This window comes from Egretta garzetta, unplaced genomic scaffold, assembly GCF_000687185.1.
Source record: "Egretta garzetta isolate BGI_Z169 unplaced genomic scaffold, ASM68718v1 scaffold365, whole genome shotgun sequence".
Classification (NCBI taxonomy): domain Eukaryota; kingdom Metazoa; phylum Chordata; class Aves; order Pelecaniformes; family Ardeidae; genus Egretta; species Egretta garzetta.
In genome coordinates this window covers 1,868,153-1,892,462 of record NW_009259602.1, presented here as the reverse complement: position 1 = coordinate 1,892,462, position 24,310 = coordinate 1,868,153, and the positions used below count along the sequence as shown (strand labels likewise).

Sequence of the window (24,310 nt, the reverse complement as noted above, 5' to 3'; positions counted from 1 at the left end):
GGTTGATGCTCTGAATTCAAATTAATTCTGCCAAGGGATTTAGAAAATGAGAGTTTGCGGTTACAGCCAGCAGAGGGCTGTCTTGTTCTGCTCAGCAGAACACAGAGCCAGCAGTAGGGTTCTTGCTTCACTAACAGCCCACACAATTTCCATAACTTCCTTTACCTCTTGTCTTCTTCCAAAGGCTGAGATGTCATCCTAAAAACAAGAAAGAATTAAGCTAAACTCAAAAGCCAATTAACACCCAGTCAACATCCACCCAGAGCATCAGCAGTTGTTGTCAAAGTGTCCTTTAGAATGTTAGAAAGTCCCAGAATGGGGGACACGAGACTGTATGTAAACAAAAATGAAGGTTCCACTGGGAAAATTGGATTCAGCTCACATTAAAAGAAAAAATGGGCTCTGAAGCTATAGGTTTCTGCAACCCGAAAAAAGGACTCTGATCTAATAATGCACAAGCTGACAATGGAAGCATTTCCTCTGCTATTTGAACAACGGCCTTATTGAAAACATACATGGACTTTACCTATTAGCTTACTTTTGGCTATCATTACTCAAACATACATTAATAGCAAATAGGGGAAGCAATGTAAACGTAGCAAAAATTGCTTCTAGTTCCTAATTCTTTTGCTCTGCTGTTGTAGGTTCAGGGTAGAACCTTTTTTAGCCCCACAATTATATTTGCTATTACTCACAACACTTCCTCAATTTTAGCAATAATCTGTTCTGCACATGCTCTTTCCTTCTCCACTGCATTCCGGTCACGAACTCTTTCTGCATCCAGCTTGGTTAGCTCTCCTTCTGCCAGGGTCAATCCCATACTACGTTTCTGCCTGAAAAATGGGGAGAAGGAGGCATCACTTGAAATTTAATACTGATCTGTAACAAGGAAAAGCAACCTCTTGATATTCAGAATGTCAAACAGATCTCATTATTGGTTTTCTGTATGAAAATGGAAAAGTCATGACATTTCTCCATAACATTTGCACTCACTGTAAAACATAGCTAAGCCTTCGAAGGGATAAAGTTGTATGGTATTTATCAAGAGGCAGTCATTCCAAGGAAAAGTAGTTACTCTTTTTGCAGCACCCCAGGCTGTATATTTGAAGCATGTACTTGAATTGAGACATTTTTAGGTATGAAAAAGTCCATTATTGAATACTTGTCTTCGTATAATGTCTCATGTTGGCACAGAGCTCTTATGACTCCACATGAAAGGGCATATTAATTACCAAATTCTACTATATGCCCATCACAGATTTCTAAAGTGGATTATTCCATGCCCAAAGGGGATAGGGAAAGAAAAAAGGAGAAGAAAAAAAAGGTGTAAGCTGATTATAAACACAATTAGTAAGAAGGATATATATAACATCACCTAAGTAACAATATTCTGAAATTGCCTCAAATAGTTTCAAGGAATGAAGAATTTAAGCTCTAAGAGTGATTACTTGCAACACAGTGTCAAAAACATTCAAGGATTAGTCACGGGGTGACCCTGGAGGCCCTCTCCAGTGGTATCTTCCTATTCAGTCAAGATTAATTACTACATCCCTCAAGTTTCAACTTCCCCTGTATTGGACATGTTGACTGAGGGCAGGTATGAATTAAACGAAAATTATACAAACAACTGTTGTTACCTGAAATCTTCCAGGTTCCTTTGAACTTCTGGACAGACTTTATCTTGCATAGTTTGTATAAACTGGCGATGAAGCTCTTCAGGGAGAAGTTCTGGCCGCCTTCTGTCTGCAAGTCAGAAGACAAAAGCTAATAGATTATTCTTTTGAGAACAGTCCTCTCCACCTTTGAATAAAATCACTCACATGTATACTTTAACTCATCCAAGGGTACCCTTTTGCCTTTCACTTGCTGATAATATGAACTTCAGTGCATTAAGCGTAAGCAGCTTCAGTCACATACACTACCATACTAAAAATGCCAATATGGCCAATGCTTCCCATCACTTACGCATGTGTCAGAGCATGCATTGTGCCCTCCCTAAGAAACATAAGTAGTATTTATTTATCTCTTCCTATAACAGTGTATGTTTGAAGTAATCCCAAGTGCATTTCAGAAACTTGCTTGGACTGCCTCAGACAGTAGAATCTGCAGAAATTGATACCCAAGGCAAAAGCACCCTACCTAGTTCTAAGGAGATTTCATCTGGAACCGGAACTTTTAGATTCTGCAAAAGAAAAGAAAGACTGGAAGAACATATGCAACGAACACCACCCCAATAAAAGACACAATACAAAACAGGCAAGAAAATCTCCACAAAACCCAAAATCATACAACCTGAAGGCTTTAAGGGGAAGGCTCCCATCCTGAATATATATTATATTACACAAGGATTGTCTAAACACGTGGTGCTAGCCTCTGCTACACTTTCTAGTAGTCCAATTCATGACAGTGAAGAAGTTTCTCAGGCTTTCCAACAGACACATAAAATCTCTCAATCCTTGCAATAGCCACATCAATGAATGCAGAAATTATTAACTAAAAGGCCATGTGTAACAGCTAGAGCTCGCTTACATATCACAAAATTATTTCTCCTATCAGACAATGCATTCCCCGTGATTTATTGAGTTACCAGGCATCTGAGGCTATATACCATTCATTTTGCCATACTCACTGGTAACTTTTAAATAAAAAAGCTTTTTATTTTGGAAGACCTGAACAACAACTCAGTTTTTTCCAGTACGGGAAAGTGGAGAAAGGTAAGAGTCAAATTGTTAGATATGCTTGAAAACAAGAGAAAGGACTGGAACCTACTGCAGCTCGGTCCAAGAAGAACTGGTAAAACTCAAGGAAGACACGCCGAGTCTCTTTGGAGTTGGTCTGCTTGTACAAGTCTGTGTAAAGGTAGCACAACTGTGGGAAACAGGAGAGCGAGAAATTAAGCGATACCACAAGAACTCTTCTAACACCCGTAACTCCAAGTTTTCTTTCAAATAGTTCAAGGAGTTCAGCATTGCTGGACTGAAAACTCTTCCTAGCTACCTTCAGCCATCTAGATTGCTCAGGTAACCTCAGCTAGGCTGCTGCAGTAATGGGGGGGGGGGGGGGAGGGAAGAGAGAGATCAGACCTTCCCCATAGACAACTAATCCCACCACCTTATGGTGGAACAAAAAGCTTTCAAGAGCTAAATACTTATTTTTAAACAGCTAAATGTAAGGGAGACAGTTCTCTTCGTGCTTCTCTTCATTTATCTGAAATACTCTCAGGATCTGCATTTCTCTCCTTGCTCATCCAGCCACGTCACTGACAATGCTACAGAAGAACAAGGAGATCCTGACACACTCTGGTTGAAACTACTAATTTGGGCCAGGGAAAAAATTCCAGAACATCCTACCAATGCTGCAGGGTCAAACTGGGACACCACATGATGCAGAAGAACAGCCAGGTGAGCGGGGCGAGATTTCAGGAGCTCAATGTTTTGGAAACAGCTGCATTGTCCGTTAATCTGTAGAGATACATGGAAACTATTTGAATTAATCAAGAAAGCTACTGTGACTAAACCCAAGAAGCTCTGTTCCAACAGCTTAGCTCCTCATTTAATTAAAATAAAAACTGACCAAACTCAGAACCTTTGCAATGCCATTCTGTAACATCCCAGGAAAAGCATACAATAGGAACACTTCTTCTAAATACTCTCCTGAACACTGAGTGCGATATAATGAAATATAAATCAGAGCAAAGGACAGCTAAATTAACCCAGAATAAATATGTCAAAAGCCACAGCAGCTATTCTGTTGTGACAATAATGCTGAAGTTAATAGAAACTAAGTTAGCAAGAGAAAATTAAATAAGGCAAATTAATTTCTAGAAAGCTTTCAGTTACGAGAAAAAAAGAATAACAGAAAGAATCAAAGATGGCGTATTGTCATAAACTCCCTAAATGTTTTTTTTCTTGGCAAGATCAGCCGTAACAGGAATCACATTCTCTAATTCTTAATTCACCACACAAGAACTGCTCAATAAAAACAAGTCATGGAGTGCTTGTAGTTTAGGCACAGAATTCTGGTCAAGGGGGAAAAGGGATGGCTGAGGCTAAAAGTCATTCCCACCTGCTCCTGTTCAGTGTCAAAGTCGTCATCCTCTGCTCCAATGATCTGAGGGCCCACTCGGGATAAAGGACTTCCAATACTGGACTGGGAATCCTGGGGTGATGGGGAGCAAGGGAAGAGAAGGAAGAAACGTACAGTGCTATTACTCTCTTGGCACAGTAAACCTTCTCTACCAGTTTAGAGATACTATAATTTTTATTCTCCTTCTCAAAACTCAGTGGAAACCCATGTGTCTTCACTCAACCTTGTTCAAGTTTGCATTGCGACATCCCCTTATGAATGCTTCTCCCAAGCTGCAAGCATTCAGAAACATTAAATCAGATGATTCAAAACCAATTGAATTATCTACAGACATGAGCACACTAAGCATGTGGCATATGACAAATGCCATCTTGGTACAAATGGAGAAATACGACTTTGGAAAGTCAAACAGATGAGGGGAAAAATGCTTCAGAAGTCATCCTAAAGAATAAAATAACATGTTCAGATAGGTCTGCACTTCCTGCTATGTTCCACTTCTACCTACTCTTGAGGCCATCCCTGATAATGCCAGCCTCGCAATGACTAAATATCCTAAGGAAAAGACGAGCTCATTTACTGCTGGACTCAAGGAATAAAATATGTACAACTGCTATTTTAGGTCCAGCTGTTTTACTGATTATTATGTATTTCTAACCTCTAAATGGGCCTGCTCTTAAGCTCCATAAACATTTACTCAGCTAATTAACCTTCCCTGCACAATTTTAATTGCATTTTATTTTGTAAAGCAAAGTTTATGCATGCTCCATCTAGAAAGCAGGGAAAAAACAGCAAGGTTTTAATGGGCCCATTACAGGAGATGCTGTTGTGACACTTCATGTTTTGTACTCACAGTATCTTGAACTTCAGTCTTTTCTGGGCTCTCATCCGAATAAATCCGCTCCTTCAAGCCACTGCGAGGACTCTGGGAAAGAAGGAAGTTCAGTTCTGGTGAGTACCAGCAAATCCAGGAAAATGAGAACTGCACACTAAGTTTTTCAGCCACAACAGCCAAGACTTCTCCTTTCCCACACAGTGAACTGTTAAACAGCTGAGGTATGAAAAGACGAACTAAAATGCGTGACCTACATGCACAGTTTCCAAAAAAACCAAAAGCCAACCAAATGCAGAAGCAGTTTCGGTAAGAAAGCTAATGAAGTTGAGTGACAGCAGAGCTGTAAAATCTCCTACTGCACCTGGCCTCGGCCTTAGCTTTCTCTTTGCTCTCTCCACCTCTTCTGACAGTTTCTGTAGTACCCATGTTGCTAGCTCTCTGACTAGGCCCTTTCTCAACATCCCCTCTGAACAGGGGGCTCCCAGCAAAGGGCTCAGTAGTCCAGGTGTAGTCTCACCAGTGCCCAGCAGGAGGGGCTAGTAACTTCCCTTCACCTTCTGACAATCCTCCTTCTCATGTAGCTCAGGAAACACATGGCTTTATTTGCAAAAAGCATGTGCTGTTGGCTCGTGTGTCCACAGTAACATCCAGGTCTTTTAAGCTAGGGTACTACTCAGCCTGCTGGTTTCCAGCCTGTATTGATGCACGGAGTTATTTCACCGCAGCCATAGAACTCTGGGCTTCCTATCAAACTTCAAGAGGTTTCTATTGCTCCCAATCCTTAAGTTTCTCAGGGTCACTTTGGATTGAAAAGCTTAAACGTTTGGTGTGTCAATCACCTGCAGTGATCCAATACCATCCACAACACTGACATAATTAAGTTTATTAGGACAATAGCTATATATTTTGTTCTGCATTGATTACATACAAACATGAGTGATATCTAGTCAGATTTGGAGTTGCAGGAGGAATGTTTCAAAATAGAGTCATGTATGTTCACGTTCTGGAGGTATATCTGACCCACCTTCCTTTCACTTCCAACTGCTAGTACAAATTTAGCTCCCACACCCTTAAGTTAAACAACAAACTTAGGCCAAAACCCAAGTACAGAGTCTCAATTCCTCTGCACTAATCAGATAGTGACTTAATTAAGGATTAGGTGCTAAGACACTCCAACAGGGAGACCATATGAGCACACAGATTGATAACTAATGAGTGAACAGATTAAGAGCCTTTACTGTTGGCAATAATTGAAGCTTATTTGGTAGAAGTAAGGCTCTTCCCCGCTTTCATGGCAACTTGCCCACTGACTGGATCTGAGTCAGAGCTACCGCAATTGGAACATTACCATATTCTTAAAAGATGCTCTAATTGGCATCTCTGAGTTCTGAGAAAGATGCTGGCATCCATCTTTCTTTGTCTGGTTACAGGGATTGTGCCAGGAAAATCTAATCCTGGATAAAAACCCAAAACCCACACTATTTCTTTCCCAGTCCCTAATGGAAGACCAATATAGTATGCCTCCTCAGGAAAATATTTTTGGTGTGTAGCGAGAAGCCTATTCTAGTAATACACAGTGTTACAGAAACAGAGTACAGATGTATGGTGCACAGGACAACACAAATATAAAAAAATCTGCACAAGAAAACCAAATCCAAAAGGTATAGAAGCAAAGTCACAGCACTGTTCAAGACTCACATCAGCTATGTCACTGTTTGGTCGGGAGGGGCTGTCACCACTGTAATCCAGTTTGCTCACACAATCCCCGCTCTCTGCCTCCACTTCACTGATCTGCAGTGATTCTGTCACAGATCTGGAGGCCAAGACTCCATCCTAAAAAGATAAAGTGAGTTAGGAGACAGCACAGAGCAAGCAGATATTTCAAGAGACAATCCTTACACATTAGCTGTTTCTAAACCTGGTTAGTTCACACTTTTTATAAAACTTTCTTCATGTATCCAGAAAAGGCTGCAATGCCTTTCTAAGAGAAGACAACAGAAAAATCACACCAAGTTTTCAGGACTTAAAACATTATAGGCAGAGGAAAAAGGGAAAACATAGTATCACCTACTTTTTTTTTTTCCCCAAAAGCAAAATCAAAGCTGTTTTAAGCTTCCAGTTATTCATTCTGCACTGCAAGAATGACTTCTCAGGTTTCTTTCAAGTTGTATTGACAGACAGACTAATAAACACATCGTGGTTTGCACTTAGTGTGGTAAAAGCAGTTTTTCACAGATGGTTTGGAACTCCATTGTTAAGTCTACTTCATATACTGACATTGTACTGTATCGCTTGACAGCCTCTGCAAGCCTGACTACAAGTCTCAACTCTAGAGGGTGCAATTTGCCTGTACAAGCACAGAAGAGCATGGCGTGGAACTCCTGCTTGCCCAGAACACCATCATCCCCCAAGAATTTTCACCCAGAACATATCACGGAGAAGCCTGACACATTCTGTTACCTGCGTACAGCCTGTGGCTTTGGACAACTGCTCTTGCAGCTGAGGAATGTGCTTCTTCGCTTCCTGTATCTCTTTGAGCAGTCGTGTGGTGGGTGATCGGCTATACTCTTCTTGCAGGGACTGAAAAATAATTTTATGAGCTTTCACTCAGTATCTCCTCAATATCAAAGCTTAGAAGTACAACCTACTGCTAATCTCTATTTTTAAAATGTGTGAAGGGAATGAACAGCACATTTGCACACCTATTGAGTTAGATACTACAGAATGTCCATTTTACATAGCTCTCCTCCCTCTCCTTCCTGTGCCATATGAAAATAACCACATTCTAGAGATTTACTGAAAATCACAACCACATCGAATGTACAGCTGAAGGCACAATAACTCAGCACAACCATGGAGTACTGTGCCAATTGTAGTTCCTAGTGAGGAATGGCTCGCTCCCTCAGTAAGAGTCAAAGATGCTTACTTGCCCAAGGATTAGATCAGATTGACGGATAGGTACATTTCCCACTTAAGAAAGCTCCCACAATTTTTTTTTTTTACTCTGTCAAGGATTAAAAACTCAAGAGCTGATCCGCAAGAGCGATTAGATCTCTGGTGTTAGGCCTGTATATAGAAAAGCTAAGCTGAAACGCAAGCTGTGCAAGGAAGGGAATGTTGAAGATGCTATGAAGTAGTGATTCAACAACTCATCTTTGTATTTGCACCACACTTTCTTCCACCCCTCTCAAACTCATGTAACTCCAATACCTGCAGCCGCTCCTGCTCTTTCTGTAACATCTTTCTCAGAATCTCCACCTTCTGGTTGTGGACAATATTGTTCTCCTCCTAGAAAACATGGAGAGATTAAGCGTCGAGTTTTTTGGTGGAGCTAGGAAGAAAGATAAGGAAAATGGATATACCCACTTTTCACCTATTCCCTAAACAGGGCCTCTGAAAAGCCCTACAGGAAGTAATTCAAGTTTCTAAATCCTATCCTACACATTCTTTCCTACTTTTGAACATAGCTATCAATGTTAGAAAAAGAAAAAATAGACAGACCAGAAGTGTTTGCTTAGTTGGTTTCTCTACTCTTCCTTGCCACGTGTCTGCACACCTTATGATGCACTTGTTAACAGAAGTTACAGCATAACTGGCTTGGACCAAACAATGTATAAATTCACATCATGCAAATTGTGGTATATCTCAAAGACAACCTGTGAATAATAACCCCTCAACTGTCTTTGTATTATCTCAGATGGGACTGGATATTTTTACTTGCAAAATGTTTCTCCCCATGTCATTAAAAGCCCACTGGGTGGCAGGATAAATATTCCAATTCCAATTTGTGATTTGTGCAAGCAGCGCAATATAATGCAAGAAAAAAAAATACATGACTACATTTCATCCACTGCTACACTGGTCCTTTCAAAAGAGAGCTTTAAATCTTACCCCCACAAGCACTGGGCTAGTAATCCTTTCTGCACTTCCTGACGTGCCAGGCGAATGGGGAGATGTCATAATGGGAGACATATGCCCAAATCCTGCCAGATCCACTTCAGTATCAGCCAATGGAATCTGGGGTGACCCTGGTGGGCGCCCCTGAACAGTGAGAGCTACATAGGAACCCGCTGCAGAGAGAACAAGAACAATTCACATGTCAGACATGCTTGCAGATTTCTGTGGTTGCTGTTTCTCTTGTTGCCATTTCACTCTAGAGACAAAATTCGGACCATCCTTCACCGTTTGTTCTTCAGTTCAGAGAACCTGAAAGCACCATCAGCTCTGTTTTAGAGATCTCTCTTTAAATTTTGAGCAATCCAAAAACTTCCATGATAATAATCCTCAATAAAAATACACAATCTAATTTCTAGTCTATCAGGTTACATTTACAGTATAAATATAGTCATGCCACAAAGTACAACTATGCTAGGGTGGAAGGAACCACTACCACCTTCTTCCTTGTACAAGAAAATCAACCAAGAATGCACTTCCTTTAGAAATGTCAGTACTTTGCAAGCATCATACAGTAATCTACATTAAAGGTGCCTGAATAGCTACGGTATTTAAGGTGGAATCAGAAGATGGGAAGACACATAGGCAAGTTTTGGTGGTAATTTCAAACATCAAGCTAAGGAGAAACTGCAGAAGCACGTATCAGCTCAAGTCTGAGATGTCAAAATTACCCAAATTTCACTTCACTGTTTCATATACACCCTTCATGTCTCAGCACAGGGCACAGTTAAACCTTGTCCTTATCACTTGATAGCTGGTCATTGGTCCTTTAAAATGCTTTAAAGGAGCACAGTGACAAAAATAGTAACCTGCCTTTACTTACACTTGATCAGCTTTACCACCTCCAAATGGTTTGAGTGTGTTACAAGAGTGCCATTCACCTACAGGTAGGGAGGAAGAGACAGTTAACAGCGTTTAGCTACTGATTTCCCACCAAAGGTACCCACATACTACACAATAAGCACATAGAAAGAGGAACAGTATTTTTTTTTTGTCCCCCCATCTCCATTACTATGTCTTTCAAGACACTATCAGATAAACATTTTACCCTTCTAACAGTTTATCATCTCAGTGAGTAGAGCTCTAAAAAAACAGAACTATACACACATACCAACAAAAACCAAGCAACCAAACAAATAAAAAAAGCAATCCACCTCTGACTGGGCAGATAAAAAATAGGGTAGCTAATTTAATTCATCCATTTAAATGCCCAGTTGAAATCCCAGCTCTATCTGCATCAGGAGCTGCTGTAGCACAACCATCATTTTGCAGCAACAGTTTAGATAGTCTTTTTAGTAACTGATTTGATTTCTCAGTTGTTTCGGACTAAAAGAGAACACTGATCTGGGGGCAGTTAGGGGAAAAAACAATAATCCAAGATGACTATTTATTTGCAGGTAATTATTAATAACTCTCCATTCCTTCCTTCCCCTGCCAGTTCTGTTTTTACTGTACGTGTGATACTTGAACCTTGTAGGATGCTGAACTCACCCGTAAAGTTCTGAAATGAGAGCGATCTCCACAACAAAACTAACATTCAGCACTGGGCTTTCAGCGGTTACTGTTCTGTATCCCCAGAACATAAACTTAGACCATTCCTCTATCCCACAGGCAAATGCAAACGTATCAATGACATTGTTTCAGGGGAAGAGTTCATTTAATATAAAGGATTCACTTCCCTAATGACCTGAATGCCCTTACCTTGATAATCCTATCACCTGTTTGCACTCCAGCCCGCATGGCTGCTCCATCTAGAGAGGCAAGAAATCATTTAGTTCCAATTTCAGTAGAAACATTGAAAGCAAAAGTGGTTTAAGCACTTCTGTAGTTCCATGCAAAGCTACTTTTCTTACTTGCCCAAGCTTCCTGTGTCTCTTGTCAGAGTAAAATCTCTGAGAATCCAGACCAGAGCAGTTCTGTTCTCATTTTGCAGTGGATACATCAAGCCACAATCCCACTACATTTCAAGGAGTCATTTACTTCTTCTCAGATGCAAGAGGTCAGTTTCCAAATGCATCAGACATTGAGGCGGCAACTCCCTGCATCCCAACAGTGCAACGCTCTTTGTCCTCGCACATCTATTGCGAAGCTACAGCCATCCCACCCGTGAGGAAAGCATTTGGAGTCTGCCCCTCCAGCTCATGCACACGTTTCTTTGATTCACATGAAAACCCTCTAGGCTGTTCTCTGGCTAGCACAATTAGCAAGTCTGCTTACCTTCTTTGACAGACTGCACGAAGACTGGATTGTCTCCGCTGACTGTCAGTCCAAATCCGTTTTCATCCCGTTGGATAACAACACACCGTTGAACAAGACCTGCATAAGAAAGGTGGGGAAAGGGCAGAAGAAAGAGAAGGAGAGAAATACAAAGAGACACAAGCTAGGCATCAGTCCAAAACCTTATCCTCCTAGATAATCACAGAGCACTGAAAGAAACTGGTACAATACAACTGAGGGAAAAATATATGAGAGACAGAAACAGGGCATCAGTCCAGAAACAGATAGGAACATCAAGACAGGTCAAGCTTATTGCTTCAGTTACACAGAACAGAGATATACAACAGCAGAGATGCAGACAGCTCTGGCACATCAGACACAACTTGAGGTAAAAGCAGCTTTTAAAGAAGAGCAGCTATGTATATGAACCAATGAGCACAACTTCCCTTTGTCTGTGTTAATAGTTCTTCAAAGCACAGCAGAGGGCTGTCATGTTCCAGTACACCATCAAAAACTCCAAACAACTTTTACAAGCTACTCTAAAAAAGAAGTCACAAATGTCTCAGACTAACATCACCAGGTAGGACTAAAACAGATTTGTTGATCAGGAAAAGTTCTCCCAATTCTCAGCAAAAATCTCATCTCGGGGCACCTTCTGTTCCAGATGAGAATATCGCAAGGAGCCAGAATAGCAGCAGTAAAGAAGTACCAGCCACACTTACTACACTGAACAAGACTTCTGAAATCAAGACCATGCTTCCCACTGAGCTACTGAAGTACAGGGCCAAAATCCCAGGAGATGTGAGTTTGAATTTGCTCCTCCTTTAACTTGCTGTGACATCAAAGGCAACTTGTTTTGTTTCCCAGTGTTAGGATTACTCAATATAAGGTGAACATAAATACTATTGCAGAGATAAATGTACTTAGTAGGTCTGGCATTTTGAAAAGGTGAAATGTTGTGTATGTCTATTGTACACCTGAAAAGGAAGTAAGGGCAAACCAAACCAAAAATAAAGCAACAGTTCTGGAATATTCATTGCCGAGCACTTTCCTAGGAGCATCTGCAAAAAGCCTACCACAATGGAGCCCTTATCTTAAAAATCGACTTTAGGAACTCTACAAAATGCTTCATGGATGTTCTTTCATTTACACAACAGAAAATACTAGCTACTAAACCTCACCCTTCTTTCTAACAACTTGCTTTGCTTCTTCATTTCTAAAGCCACATCAGGCAAAATTCTTACACCAGCATCTTGAGAAAGAACTGGAGTTCTCCACAATCTGACACCAAAACTGTAGCAGTTTCGTTTAGCATGGAGGGAGCAAAGGGAATTGTGAAGATGCTGTCCCAACAAGACTGTCTTTTCTGGAATAATTTTTAAGGAATGAATTGTAACAGGGTGTGGAGTCGTACCCATGTCTTAAATCACTCTCACCCCACTACAACTCCTTTCACTTCTCTGGAGCAACTCCTAATGAAAATGAGGAGCCTCAAGTGAAAATACTGTCTGCCCAGTCAGCCCTGTTCTCCTCCAGTATGGCATACATGAAAAATGGGTGTGGGAGTAGTGGAAAAGGTTGCATTCCAGCACTTCTGCAGCAGTCTGGTCACAGTATCATATCCCAGCAACTCCCCTTCTGCCGATAAAGTAAAAGCAAATTATGCTGTACATAGCAATCTGCAGTAAGTTGATGGAAGGGATGCAAGGTGAAAGCAGACGAGGGAAAAAACCCACCACCTTTCACACCCTCTTTATATGGTTAAGTGAAAGAACATGCCTCTCCCTTTCGTACCTCCCATTTTTCTATATGATCAAGCTTCTTTAAGTCTCACTTCGCAAGAATGATGCCCCAGGGTGGGGTGTGGGAAAGAGAACATATGCTATTTCATAAAAACAGCTCGTTTTTAAAACCTGCTGCCAGATGTACAGGTTTTATGAGTAAGACACTAACTAATCTTTTGACTCATAAGAACTGTCCTCATTTAAAGGCGCAGTACAGCTCTGCATACATTGCTCTTTCATTGAATTTCTTTCTTTTTCAGAACCAATAACCCTTGGATCTACACATAAGTTTCCTCCTTGAATGAACCTGATGCCAAAGCAGAGGAAGTGTACTAGGAGATGCAACACAAACTGACCTTACAGAATATAATTTAAGTTCCAAGAATAATCAAATTAAGCTGTTTCATACCACAAGTCTCAATTTCACCCAAGACCACCTTTTAATTTTAGAATGGGGAGGCAACTGAAATTAGGACAACTTAAATCCAAATTAGCCCATAATTGCCTTTTCCCTGTATTTGTTCCCTTCAGACAAGAAGCAGGCACTTAATCCTTCTCCTAACACAATGTAAAAGGCTGGAATGAAGTCTAGGAAGGCCAGCCGAGAGATACTGTGCTTGACTGAGATACACAGCAGCTTTATAGTGATTTTAGTAAAGTTATCTGGAAGTTTTCTGAAGATGACACTATTACCTGCAGAACTAGATCAGCCTTGATAGCACTCCCTGTCTGAACCAAGCAGACTAAAAGGAGCACCCTTCAAGTGTTCTTTCACTCTGCCGTGAGGAAAAACTAGCAAAGAAACCCCCCAAATCTGTCATTTGCTCAACTTCTGTTCTTTAAGTAAAATACATTCAATTTGAAATCTGCTTAGTGCTGGAATTTTAAGACCAGAGCAGCAATGTTTTCATAACCCACGTCTTGTACCTTGAACACCTCATTAGACACCCTGGAATGGACTGAAAGGAAAGCCACAAACCACTGAGAGCCCAGTGACACGTAATGTAAAGTTTTCAATAGCTGTTAATGTCACACCTGGATATCACAAGTACATACAGAAACTCTTACATTAAATTACTAACGAAACCAACTTCACCCACTTTAATTAACAGTCTATGAGTTTGGGGCAACACTGAAGAGTCTATGTTAGCAAGTGGCAATTGGCTTTTCATTCACCTTTTTTGCTTTCGTGTTTCAGTTCTTAGCGTTCCCTGGATGGAAATCAAGAGTCATTCATTTTGAAATATCTTACCATGATATTTCACTTTTTCCAGCTGAAGCTTAGTAAAGATTACAAGGTCAACAGAACCCATCATTGATAGTACTCAGAATCAAATCAATAATAATCTTATTTCCACATTCACTTTTACATGACAGTATCTTGGTGGCATGAAATGAGGAGACATCACTGTAACTATGCTTTAAGTACACAAAATCAGACATGTTCATATCTTTAGTGGATTCATAAAATCCTGTAGAGAAAAAAAAACAAATCTCAAAAATCCTTTTTCATCCTCATGCATATTATAATTTCCCAAACTCATTGATACAGCCTCAAGCCAAGAGTACAGTAAAGCAGCTAACCACATGCTGTAGTTAAAGAGGTTTAAGATTAGAAATGAAAGCAGTCGAAAATTACCAGAAAAAAGGAATCGCAAGAAAAGCTAAGATGATCAACTCTTCAATAGGTGGCACTATTCCCTCTGCGACATCGCGGCTCACTTCTCCAGCCCTGTTACAAGTGTGCCTTTTGGATAACAGTGAAGGGTAAAGTCCAAACTTCTCAAGGTCATGGACACACCATGGTAAGTGTGTCTCAAAACAGTTTTGCCAGATACATTTTGATTGTCCAAGAACTTCTCTAGTAGAGAGGTCATTTACCTCCTTTTCTTCTACAGATCCTAAATATTTGGAAGTTATTCAATAAAATAGGAAATTTCATTTCCCTAGCAGTGCATAACAGATAGAGCATGGGTTCATTCTAAAAACCGGACTCACTAGAGAGAACAGAGACATGAATTACATCTCCCATAATACAATGTAGCTTTGCCTCTGATCAAACTGTGTGGGACATGGCATGGGAGGAGACTTGTGAACTATCGCCTCCCTGGAGGCATGAGGCCACAATGGGAAAATGCAGTTTAATGTAGTGATTTTAAATGAATCATTCAATAAACAAAACCAAACTCCTTGGGGTTTTGAGACTGTCCAAATGTTTCACTTCATCTGGGAAGCTTTATTTCTACAAAATATTTTCAGAAACCCCGCTCCACAAAGTAAAAAAAAATGATCAGCTTTTATAAAGAAAATTTTTCATAGGATGAAATTCTCAATTTCACTTAGTTCTAGTTATTACCGTGATCTTCATACCAAATGCCATATTAGAAGCATTCTTCAGATTCTTCCACTAACCTGGTAACAGAAGTCACGTAAAGTCAGAGCAAAAACTATGTTGTCTGAAATTACCGCAGTGTACAGTGTCTTGACAAAACTGTTAACAACAATGGCACTGAATACCTCATAAAACGAGGCTTGGAAACCTTTCTGGAAAACAAGAACCATGTATTTTCACCATGATAAATAGGACTATCTGCTCCCATGGCAACGACACATTCAACCCCTGTGGTCGAGTGCCCCTTGCACTCGCAGCCATTTCTGGCTATTATAAGGGTAGTGATGAGGGGCTCCCAAGAGTCCTTTCAAGAGCCTGGAAAAATGGTGGCCACAACATAAAGACACAAGGCTGACAAGAACTGCAAGAAAGAAAACAGGAAGGGTATGTTCAATTTAAAAACATCTCAACTGGGGTAAAATCTGGGGTTTCAGAACAAAAATATTTTAAAATACCTGTCCCAAAATTGGAAAGAATGTGTGAAAGAGCATGTATATGGTTTAGTCTAATATTTGGGCCAGAAACTGATCATTACTAAATAAAAAGGAAGATATCTTTGCAGAGCAACCAAGTCATGGGGAGAAGGGAAGCGTAACTGATATCTCACCTACCACTCTGAAAGCTAATTTCAATTTTAAGTTCATTTAAGAGATACGAATTCTACTTCGAGAAACAGGTATCATGTATTGCAGGAGGTTATGGCACCAATCAGTTAGTTACAGCATATCTGAAACTACACTCAAACTCTCCCCTGATCACCTAAATTTTGTTGAATACACAGATATAAGATGGATTTATGGAAGAAAATATTGCACTCAAGTTTCACGTCACTATCACTCAGCTTCTCTATATCAGAACAATTTCCCTCTCCCTAACCCCTCTGCCACACACACCTCCCCACCCCCCGGCAGCCACTCATATGCTTCAAGAAATCCTGGTCTCTTGCTCCTTAATTAAGAATTTCAAGAGGTAAGAACAAACACATACACAAAAGCCACACCTCCTTTTCCTGTTGTCATTCAAGACTTTTCTATTATTCACTTTCCAATGGCTAGCCAAATAAAGCCAGGTAACATCCAGTCACCAGCGAGAAAAATATCAGTACAGTATTTCTACTTGTAGGTTTTTAAATAGTTTGGTCCCATTCAAAGCAAACAGCAGACTTCTCTACACATACCACAGCACCTGGGAAAAGTAGAAGGTAGAGACAAAAGGCAGGGCAAGAGCCAACACAGCAAAGGCCACTGGAAAGGAAGGATGAGTGGAAACTGCTCCCATAGATACTGGACATGGATAGAGCATCTGCAGGAAGCTTTGGGGGAAGCAAAGGCTTACGTTAGGAAGTCATGTTTCTTTCTGCAATACATGAAAAACCAGGACACTGTACAGACTGAGGGAGAAATATAAACACAGATACATTCCATCAAGCATACCAAATGTTTCCTGTAATTAACCTACAATAGTTTGACAGCACCTCCAGTATATTATGGGTAAGCAGCATCAGGCAAAAATTAACTCAGGTTCAAGACGTAGGGATCTAGTCAACCTGACTGCGCTGTCACTAACCAGCATCTGCCTGGCAAGGGGAAGAACTGGTTGAGGCTTCCACACAAGCTCATCAGAAGCATCATCCCAAAATACATGCTTTTCAAGCAGGCCACTTCCCTGTTCTTTCTTGCTGAGCATGGGAGGAAGACATACAAGCTGGAGCAAGCCAGGTCTCCCTGAGACAGGTTTCCAGTTCCACTGAAGCAAATCAAGGCATTCTCAAAACCTGTTTACAGTTTCTGAGGAAGAGTCTCACCCTTAGTAACATGACTGTCATATTACTCTTCTTTTTTGAAAAAGTGTGTGATTCAAAATTCCAGGGAAAGTTCAGAGATCTCAATTTCACAGAAGGAACAGATCACACCTCCCTAAACTGCACCAACTAAAGGGCTTTTGCTAACATGCTTATGGTGGTTTAGAAGGAACTCTTCAGGGTTGATGTTTCCTGGGTTTGGGGTTTTTTTTTGCTTTTAGTATGTTCCTTATAATCAGAGCTATGACAGCACCATTTTGTATTACATAGGTGGTTTAAGAAGCTGGATCACATCCACTAACAACTGGCAGTTTTATTCTAATGGAATAATAAAGCTCATACTGGAAGAGTCATTGCATCTATCCAAAAGCCCACAGCAGGTTATGCAGCAAGCAATTTTCTGTACAGAGAAAAATCAGAAACTATCACAGAGTTTTAAATATCAAAAAAAAAAAAAAAATAAATAAAACCAAAAAACCAAAACCAGGAAAGGAAAAGAAAGGCAACCCATGGCTGGAATCAAGACAGAGCTGAACAAGCACACTTAGAAACAAGAAATGTAGCGGTACTGGCCAGATTCAGCCTACATCCAAGGGTCTTAAGCTGGTAGGATTCAAAAGACCACCCACCAACTGGTGAAAACCTATTACCTTTTAGTTTCTAAGATATGAAGGCAAATCTCTTCAGAGGTTGGAAATTGAGCAAGTCATTAACGTAAAGGTAGGATGGACAGTGTCACAGCCTGAATACTGACACCTGACATAAGCTAAAGACGGAGGATGAGCGCAAACAGGCTGTATGTGGCAGACATGCTTTCCAACTGCGCCCATCAGGGTATAAAGACAACATAACGATGTGTGGGGCTGCTCCTATCCCAAACTGTTACGTGCCAACTTGTTCCAGTCTACAAACCCACAACACATTAGTGATACACAACAATAAAGGACTGCCAGGGAAGTTATTCCCTCTTCAGAACAAAGAATGGTGAAGTTCATGTTCTTACTTTTTTTTGAAATTATTTACAGATACATTTTTCCACTTCTGTGCAACATGAAAAGGAACTGACATGTGACCCTCTACAAATAATGCAGAAAGATGAATTGCTGGCTCATCCCGATTAACCTCCACTGTTAGAGCAAGACACAGACTTCTCTACAACCACAAGAATTCTTCTGGAGTCCAGCATGAGCCGTGTACCTCATACAGTGCCAAAAATACTCGGTGGCACAAGATCTCCAAGAAGGTCAGCCCCAGCAAGTTTTCTCAACTATCAATAGCTAACAGGAGAATCCAGGTGATAGTCTACGCTTGCCAGGGACAGGTTAGTTTCCAGCCACTAAAAAACTACAAGCTGATATGCTGAAGCAACATTTAAACCCAGTGTCCCACTCCCTGCTGCAGAGCCAACCATGCGGATCATGTAAAGGATAAAAGCCTTGGGTGCACAGACAGAAAGCATGGAGCAGACTGCAAAGGTGCAAGGCTGCAGCAGCTGCTTTAGCTTACCATACGTCTCGGATCTACTCTCCTCCGAACTAGACTTTGTCTTCTTGGAGGAGCTATCTGCACGAGAGCAGGAGAAAAGGAGAGAGAGATATAGAAAATATGGAGACCAAACATGAGAAAAAAAACTTCATGAAAAACACAGACTGATTTATTAGGTTAAATCGTGCAAAACACAAATAAGATGTGAACAAAACATAGGCGAAACACTTGGAATAAGGGGTGAATAATACAAGCATGAAGACACAGGTAACACCACAAAGAAACTATTACAGAATCTAAGACACAGTAAGAGAAGTTCTCTGCAATGAACTACAGAAAGTATTCTGGATAAAAAACAGTCCAAGCATAGAAACTCTGGTAACATTCATCTCCAGAGTAAGTAATCAACATACACATAGTAGTTCAGCATTCCGAATTCACCCCTTAAAAAGAAAGGAACTTTATGGAGGCTACAGGAACAGAGTTCATCTACCAGACCAGACCACAAGCGTCGTTAACAATGGTGCCAGGTAACAGCTCTCAAAATTGGAATGACTTTCATCAAATCAAGATTAGAAGATTCCTGAAGTTTGCTTCTACAAAACAGGTTCATAGCCTGAGACCTCCCCCGACCAACCCCAACCTGAAATAATTTTACATTGCCTATTCCCAAGGACAAAGGAAAAGATGACAAGCACTAATTCATGGTTTGTTTGTTTTTTTTTTAAACAGACATTAAAAGTCCATTTTAATTTATTTTGTGCACACTAGGAAGGAGTCATGCAGCTACTGGCAAAAAGCGTTAATGAACAGGATGGTTTGTAAACATCAGCTTCAAATGTCTTGTGCAAAAACACATTCTACAAGTTCTACCACCTTTACGTTCAACTCTCATCTCTTCCACAAGCCCCAGGGAAAAGACTGGACTAAGCAGCAGAACGCAGACATGAAGAACGCACATTGCATGGGGCCAGGAGGCTCAGACAAGAGCCTGTCATGCATTTCATGAACATACACAGTAGTCACTTGGGTTAGTGCTTCAGAGAGGGAATGAAGAACCCCTGCATGCATCCTAATTTCCAAGACAGCACTGGGCAGGCTTACCAAATTGACCCAGATTTAACCTTTTGGAAGGCTAAAAAAACAGGATAGCATATCCTTTAAAAATAGATGTTTATCTTAAAATATATCATGTTGGAAAGTACAGATTCACTTTACAAGTGACAGAGATGGATCAAAATCCACTGAGGCTCAACAAAAACCCCAACAAGGAATACCAGCCATAGTCAAGCCTGTAATATCTCCAATTTCACACTTCAACTAAAACAGCCAAAGGAACTACTCACACTAATTACAGTATTTGCCTACTGAAATTTCAGACTGACTTTTGTGAAAGAGGAAGTAGTTATAATTATTCACTGATACCACTAATCTAGGTTTATTCTTGCACAGTTAACAGCTGCTTTGTAGAGGAGCGTGTTTAAAAGCAAGCCCATATTCATTTCAATGCCCACATGCTTCAAAAAGTCTTTGCAATCACAGAACAACACAACTCCGAAAACCACATTTGTTGACACATCAAAATCATTTTTAATCCAATCCCCAGTACTTTTCAAATTGAAGTCTAGATTTTCACCTGTGAAGTTTTAGGACTTTACCTGTCGGATCAAAGTCGTGTGTACTACTGCAGCGTTCAACCTTCTGTTTCTTGTCAGCTGGAGACTCTCTGCTCAGAATGCTGCCGTGTCTGTGTCAAACCAAAGCAGAGGATCCTGACTACCGTACCACAGAAGCGCTGCCTAACTGGCAAGGCTCTTGGAAATAACCTTAGCCGATTCTGTTTGCTAACAAGGAATTTAGATAGAAATGTCCGCATTAAGTTCACCTAAAAAATTCATTCCCAGACTGAAATCAAGTGGAAAAATTATCTCTCGGAATCTTTGGGAGTGTATCCAAGGTTCTAGAAGCAGCCTCATTAAACTTTGAAATTAGTAACAGCAAGTGTATTCTCTTTATCATTCAACACCGGGCCATATTTTATCTTAAAAGCAAAATAATTATCTTTCATAAAACTGAAAAAACTCCCGAAATCTTAACTCCACCTCCTCTCCCAGCAAACCTTAATTATTTGTGTATGCAAAAATTAAAGATTTAGAATGCCCCCCTCCCCCAAAGGAAGTGTCTGTACATCATACACCAGCAGAGTGTCACTTTCTCCAACCATCTCAAATCTCAGGTAAGATGACCCACCAGTGTACGTAACAGAAATGCAAATGGCAACACTATATCATACACTTTAAGTACACCACCAAATATATTTTTGGCACCCGGTCCCGATCTGGATATTAATTTCCTCACATCTGTAATGGGTATTGCTGTCTGTGTTTGTACATATTTTTTTTCCTTTTAAAAAAGCACTCCTCCTTCAAAAATACTGTATCATAATTTGCAATACATCTAAACAGTCAAACGTCAGTAACTCACCTTGTAGGTTTTTTGAGAGGAAACCTGAAAAGGAGAAAGAACATAAGTTTAATGAACTTAGTTTCTCAATATTAGGTTTAATATAAACACTAATGCTTAAATAATTATTTTACACTTCTGTAACGCCTTCACAAGAGAACAAGTCTTTTTTGGTCTACTTCAGGCAATTATTAGTCCATTTACTGTTTATTCAACTAGGTAAAGAATTAATATCAATATGCTTAAGGTTTCAAAACGAACCAAGAACAGAAGCAGCATCTGTGCTCTCAAATCCAGCAGCTAGGTCTGTCTTTCTTAGAGTACAGTAGTCCATGGACCATTTCCTCTCATAACAGCTAGTTCCATACACCAAAAATTAATGTAGCTTGATTTTTTTGTCCTGCTGATGGACTGAGTACCTGGTACCTAAAGGTCCAATTGCTAACTGAAAAGTCTCCTTTAGCAGAGACGTTCCAGTTATTACCCCCCTATGTAGGTGCTGGGGGATCTAGCAATACAGGAGCTCATGCTGATATCTCCTTCTAAAAAGATCTGTAACTATTTTCATGAAACTGTATGAACGTGCCATCTCTGAGACAAGCATAACAGAGTAAAGTTAAGTTGAAATCATATTAACTATTCCAAATATTACTACTGGACATACAGATAAAATAGGCAACACAAACCCACAGTTAGAGGAAGAAGTATATGTGCATTTTTTTAAGTAAGGAAAAGATGTGGGACTTATGAAACCGTGATTTTTTTTTTTTTTTCCTTGAATTACCGCAGAAAAATGTCAAAGCAAGGTTTATGCCATCCAGCTTAAGGCACCAGCTTCTACTTTCATAAATCAGAACTAGTTTTTTCTTGGAACTTTTCAGAAGTTTAGCTCCATCCCTACTTGTTAAATGTTTTTAGATCCTTCGGTGGAAAGCAATACAAACATTTAGAGCTGTGTGTATGTGTAAGAATAGAATAGATAACTTAAGTCACCTTTTGTTCTAAATGAGGACATCTACAATTATTACAGCTGATCATTTCCCCCATATACATACGAGTTATCCTTATTGCATTCAGTTTCTCATATTTATACAGGTTTTCCAATAAGTAATGGAGCGAGGGTTAGAGGGAGGCAGAGAAGAGATTAAAGTAAAAAGAAATCTAAAACCACAAAAGTTAACATGGCAAACTACTCATTTTTTTTTCCTTTGCTTCTTTTTATTTAACTGTAAACTATATTTAGTTTAAACAGACCTATTTGGTAAAGATTAATAGTCCCGTGGTACGTCTGTGTTAGCAACACCAGTGCAGGATAGTCCCAAGGACATCAACTCCAAACTCACGACTCAACTGAGCTGAGCGATGGCCCTACCCAACCGAACTGGTCCAAGGCGCAGAATCAAACCATTCTCGGAGAGCATTTCAGAGCACTACAACAAAAGATTCCTTGAGCACCGCCAAGAAGACTGCTCAAAACACACACCTCGTGTTTTAAGCTCCTTTCTCCAAAGGAGGAGCACCTTGTCACCTATTTGCTTTTCCTTGATAACTACACATAGAGTGGCCCAGCCAGAAATAGCGCAGTCTTAGAGCTACAGTAACTCCCTCCCCATTACCTGAAAAACATAACTGGATACACAGCAGAAGTACTCAACTTAATCCCTCTCTTTGAATAACAGGTATTCCACTAAATGTGTATACACCCAAAACGCTGGCCAGCTCACACATGCCAAGCCCCTATGCAAGCATGCACGAATATGGCAACTCTGAAATGAACATCTGACAACACATTAGGCAAGTGAAATTAAAACGTTGTCTGTTACCGAAAATAATTATACACATGGAGACACTTGCCATCTTTTAGATAACAGCAGCAAATTTAGTTGAAATAGAACAGCTTCAAAATTAAGGGGATAAACAGGGCCTTTGTTTGTATAAGCCTTAGGAACCTATGGGTAAAGCCGCACAGAGGTTGACTGAAGAAAAAAAGGTTTCACGCAGACTCCACAAGAAGTGGCAGTCCTCTTTCCTCCTCTCCCCAAAAAGCACTGTTTTCATCTCAAAAGTCTGGGAAATCCACTCTGACTCAAATAAGAAGCATGCAGGTAATCAAGCCTCTCCTCATCCTGCTCTACCTACAAAGCCAGAACTCTTCAGCATTCAGCCCTCCCATTTACAAATCTTGGCCGGTAAAGAACCACTCTGTGCAAGACAGACAACCTGAATCCCAAAGCAAAGAAAACAAAAGTCATCTCAGGCCAATCTAACCCTGTCTGAACACTGAACGGCAAACAGATGCTGTAGTAATCAAGTGATTCACTGAAAAGCAGAAAAGGAGACAAAGGAATCCGGGGAAAGACAATCTATCGTGCCTTCAAAGGCAGGAAAAGATGCTTAAGAATTATACCCCATTTTTTATTTGATGCACTTGAACTTTTGAGCTGAATAAAAAAAATCCTACCACTACTAACAAACATTTTAACGAAGCACTGAAGTGAAAACCTTTATCCCACAGTGCTTCTTATCAGGCACCCAGAATGACACTCTTATGCTCCTACAGCAAAAGGAACCATTTATGAACAAAATAAAGTTAGTTCACTGTTTTGGTTGTTTCAGAGCTATTTATTGTCTGTTAAGGATGAAATGCAACTGTTCTATTTCAGAAGTCTAGAAAGTTAGGTAAAACCTTTCTATTTATTGTAAATAGACCATTGACATTAATTATTTAGGAAGAGAACCCTAAAGTTTTTGTTTATAAAATGGCACTGAAATCATCAGGGATTTTTTCTGTGCATTGACATTGATGGTGAGCACAGAAGTCTCAGAGCCAAAATCCCACAGCTTCCTAGCCTGCGGCATAACTGCACTAACAGCTGTAGGCACTTCAGTACAAATGGTCAGGACTCGCAAGGAGCCACCTAGCTCTGAGGAACCCCCACCACACCGATGCTGACACCCATGGGAAGAGACGCCCGAGTCCAGGCCCGGAGTGGCACAAGCACAGCACTCGCTCCCCTTCGGCTCCATCCCTGGTGTCCACAGCCGCATGGCTGTGGGGCATGGAGCACGGCTACGGAGCATGGCTTGTGGAGCACGGAGCACGGCTACAGAGCATGGCTACGGAGCATGGCTGCAGAGCACGGAGCACGGCTATGGAGCATGGCTTGTGGAGCACGGAGCACGGCTACGGAGCATGGCTTGTGGAGCATGACTCCAGAGCACGGAGCACGGCTATGGAGCATGGCTGCAGAGCACGGAGCACGGCTGCGGGGCACGCCGGGGGGAGCTCCCCGGAG

General features: G+C 40.6%; 1 protein-coding gene across 2 annotated transcripts in view; it reads right to left on the bottom strand.

Annotated features, from left to right (window-relative positions):
* Positions 1-24,310, bottom strand: part of ARHGEF12 (Rho guanine nucleotide exchange factor 12) — a 77,623-nt gene that overhangs the window by 22,806 nt on the left and 30,507 nt on the right. The window contains exons 2-19 of one of the 2 annotated variants that reach the window (XM_009638428.2): positions 21,036-21,059; positions 20,210-20,298; positions 18,573-18,629; positions 11,090-11,188; positions 10,574-10,623; positions 9,696-9,753; positions 8,810-8,988; positions 8,129-8,206; positions 7,379-7,498; positions 6,617-6,751; positions 4,937-5,008; positions 4,066-4,158; positions 3,351-3,461; positions 2,770-2,868; positions 2,140-2,182; positions 1,638-1,743; positions 696-833; positions 166-198 (exon numbers count right to left, since the gene is read on the bottom strand). In XM_009638428.2, coding sequence (XP_009636723.2) covers positions 166-198; positions 696-833; positions 1,638-1,743; positions 2,140-2,182; positions 2,770-2,868; positions 3,351-3,461; positions 4,066-4,158; positions 4,937-5,008; positions 6,617-6,751; positions 7,379-7,498; positions 8,129-8,206; positions 8,810-8,988; positions 9,696-9,753; positions 10,574-10,623; positions 11,090-11,188; positions 18,573-18,629; positions 20,210-20,298; positions 21,036-21,059 — 1,584 coding nt within the window. The remainder of the gene's footprint in view (positions 1-165; positions 199-695; positions 834-1,637; positions 1,744-2,139; positions 2,183-2,769; positions 2,869-3,350; positions 3,462-4,065; positions 4,159-4,936; positions 5,009-6,616; positions 6,752-7,378; positions 7,499-8,128; positions 8,207-8,809; positions 8,989-9,695; positions 9,754-10,573; positions 10,624-11,089; positions 11,189-18,572; positions 18,630-20,209; positions 20,299-21,035; positions 21,060-24,310) is intronic. The other variant, XM_035893949.1, reaches the window with a different exon arrangement.